This window comes from Nicotiana tabacum, chromosome 7 (assembly GCF_000715075.1).
Source record: "Nicotiana tabacum cultivar K326 chromosome 7, ASM71507v2, whole genome shotgun sequence".
Taxonomy (NCBI): domain Eukaryota; kingdom Viridiplantae; phylum Streptophyta; class Magnoliopsida; order Solanales; family Solanaceae; genus Nicotiana; species Nicotiana tabacum.
This window is the reverse complement of record NC_134086.1, coordinates 176,971,481-176,973,028: the sequence shown is the minus strand read 5'-3', so window position 1 is coordinate 176,973,028 and position 1,548 is coordinate 176,971,481. Positions and strand designations below refer to the sequence as shown.

Sequence of the window (1,548 nt, the reverse complement as noted above, 5' to 3'; positions counted from 1 at the left end):
TGCCCACATAAATTGAACCGGAGGGAAAATTTGAAAAATAAAGTATTTCCCGGGATGCACTCCTACATACTTTGATGGTGCGCCACATCCACAATTGTGGACCCTCGCTACAATCACACCACTCAATACGATCCATACCACGAAATAAAATATCGTTTCGGAATCAGATTCATTTCCCAAAAATTGGCCCCACAACTCTAAGAAAACTTATGGAAAGAGAACAAAATCAATTCACGCGAACCGCATCGGTCAAAAGTCGGTCGCCTCTTTATCAGCCAAAATACAACAGGCCAAAATAATGACTTGACTTCGTTTAGATCACGAACAAAAAAGTAATTATTCTACCAAAACAGGAGATAATTAAAACAAAAATCAAAATTAGCAGAGAGTATTATCTTATTTAAACCATAGTTTTAAGATTAAACATAAACTGGTAGAAGCAGAACCAATACCAATTACAGCACAACCCTAGAACTAGACCCACAGTAAGCAAGCAGTAACTGATAGATTAAAATTAAAAACAAAGCCAAAAACGGCGACTTAAATATAGATAAACTAGATCATCATCAACGTCCTCAGATCTAGCAGAGTTGACCACAGTCAGCAATCACAACAGGCTTGGAGCACCTGCCAGATCCAGATCCAACAGCCTCAGCCTTCTTAATCACATCATAGCCTTCAACAACTTGACCGAACACAACATGCTTGCCATCGAGCCACTCAGTCTTAGCGGTGCAGATGAAGAATTGAGAACCGTTGGTTCCAGGTCCAGCATTAGCCATGGAGAGGATTCCAGGACCGGTGTGCTTTCTTTTGAAGTTCTCGTCGGCGAATTTGGCGCCGTAGATTGACTCACCTCCGGTACCGTTTCCGGCGGTGAAATCACCTCCTTGACACATGAACCCTGGGATCACACGGTGGAAGGTTGAGCCTTTGTAGTGCAAAGGCTTGCCCATCCTTCCGACGCCTTTCTCGCCGGTGCAGAGAGCACGGAAGTTCTCCGCCGTCTTGGGAACGGTGTCGGCATAGAGCTCCATCACCACACGGCCAGCTGGTGTGCCGCCGATGGTAAGGTCAAAGAACACCTTTGGGTTTGCCATCTCTCTAGATTTTTCAGCGAGGTTTCCGCTGTGTACGATTTGTGCTTAGGGTTTAAGCTAGACGGAACATTATATAGGAAGATGTGAAAGCGGATAATTTAAAGTAAGATAATCGTGGCCGTCGGGTTGAGACAGGTGTCAGGATCTCGGAGAGTCTGATAGAGAAAGGGTTTGGGTTAAAATTCACCGTTGCTGGTTAGAATCTTACCATGGTTAGTCAGAGTTATGGCTAACCACGTGATATATGCGTCACTGATGCTAACGGGCCACATAAAGCCCAAGAAGGAAAGATATACATGCCCAAAAAGGGGCATTTGCATCTATACCCATTTTTTGTCACGTTTTAACTTGTGCTCGCTTTGTAAAGAAAAATGTAAGCGTACCCACTTTTTCGCCTAACTTTAGCATACGGGGCTAAAGTAGCAAAGACAATGACGCAAAACTTCAG

The 1,548-nt window shown here is 44.0% G+C and overlaps 1 protein-coding gene across 1 annotated transcript; it reads right to left on the bottom strand.

Annotated features, from left to right (window-relative positions):
* Positions 1-378: 378 nt before the first annotated feature.
* On the bottom strand, positions 379-1,178 carry LOC107792692 (peptidyl-prolyl cis-trans isomerase). Its single transcript, XM_016614927.2, has one exon. The coding sequence runs from the start codon at positions 1,098-1,100 to the stop codon at positions 582-584; it is 519 nt and encodes a 172-aa protein (XP_016470413.1). The 5' UTR covers positions 1,101-1,178; the 3' UTR covers positions 379-581.
* Positions 1,179-1,548: the final 370 nt, after the last annotated feature.

What these genes read in the sequence shown, in the direction of transcription:
- LOC107792692 (XM_016614927.2), bottom strand. Translation starts at nt 1,100, where the DNA reads ATGGCAAACCCAAAGGTGTTCTTTGACCTTACCATCGGCGGCACACCA.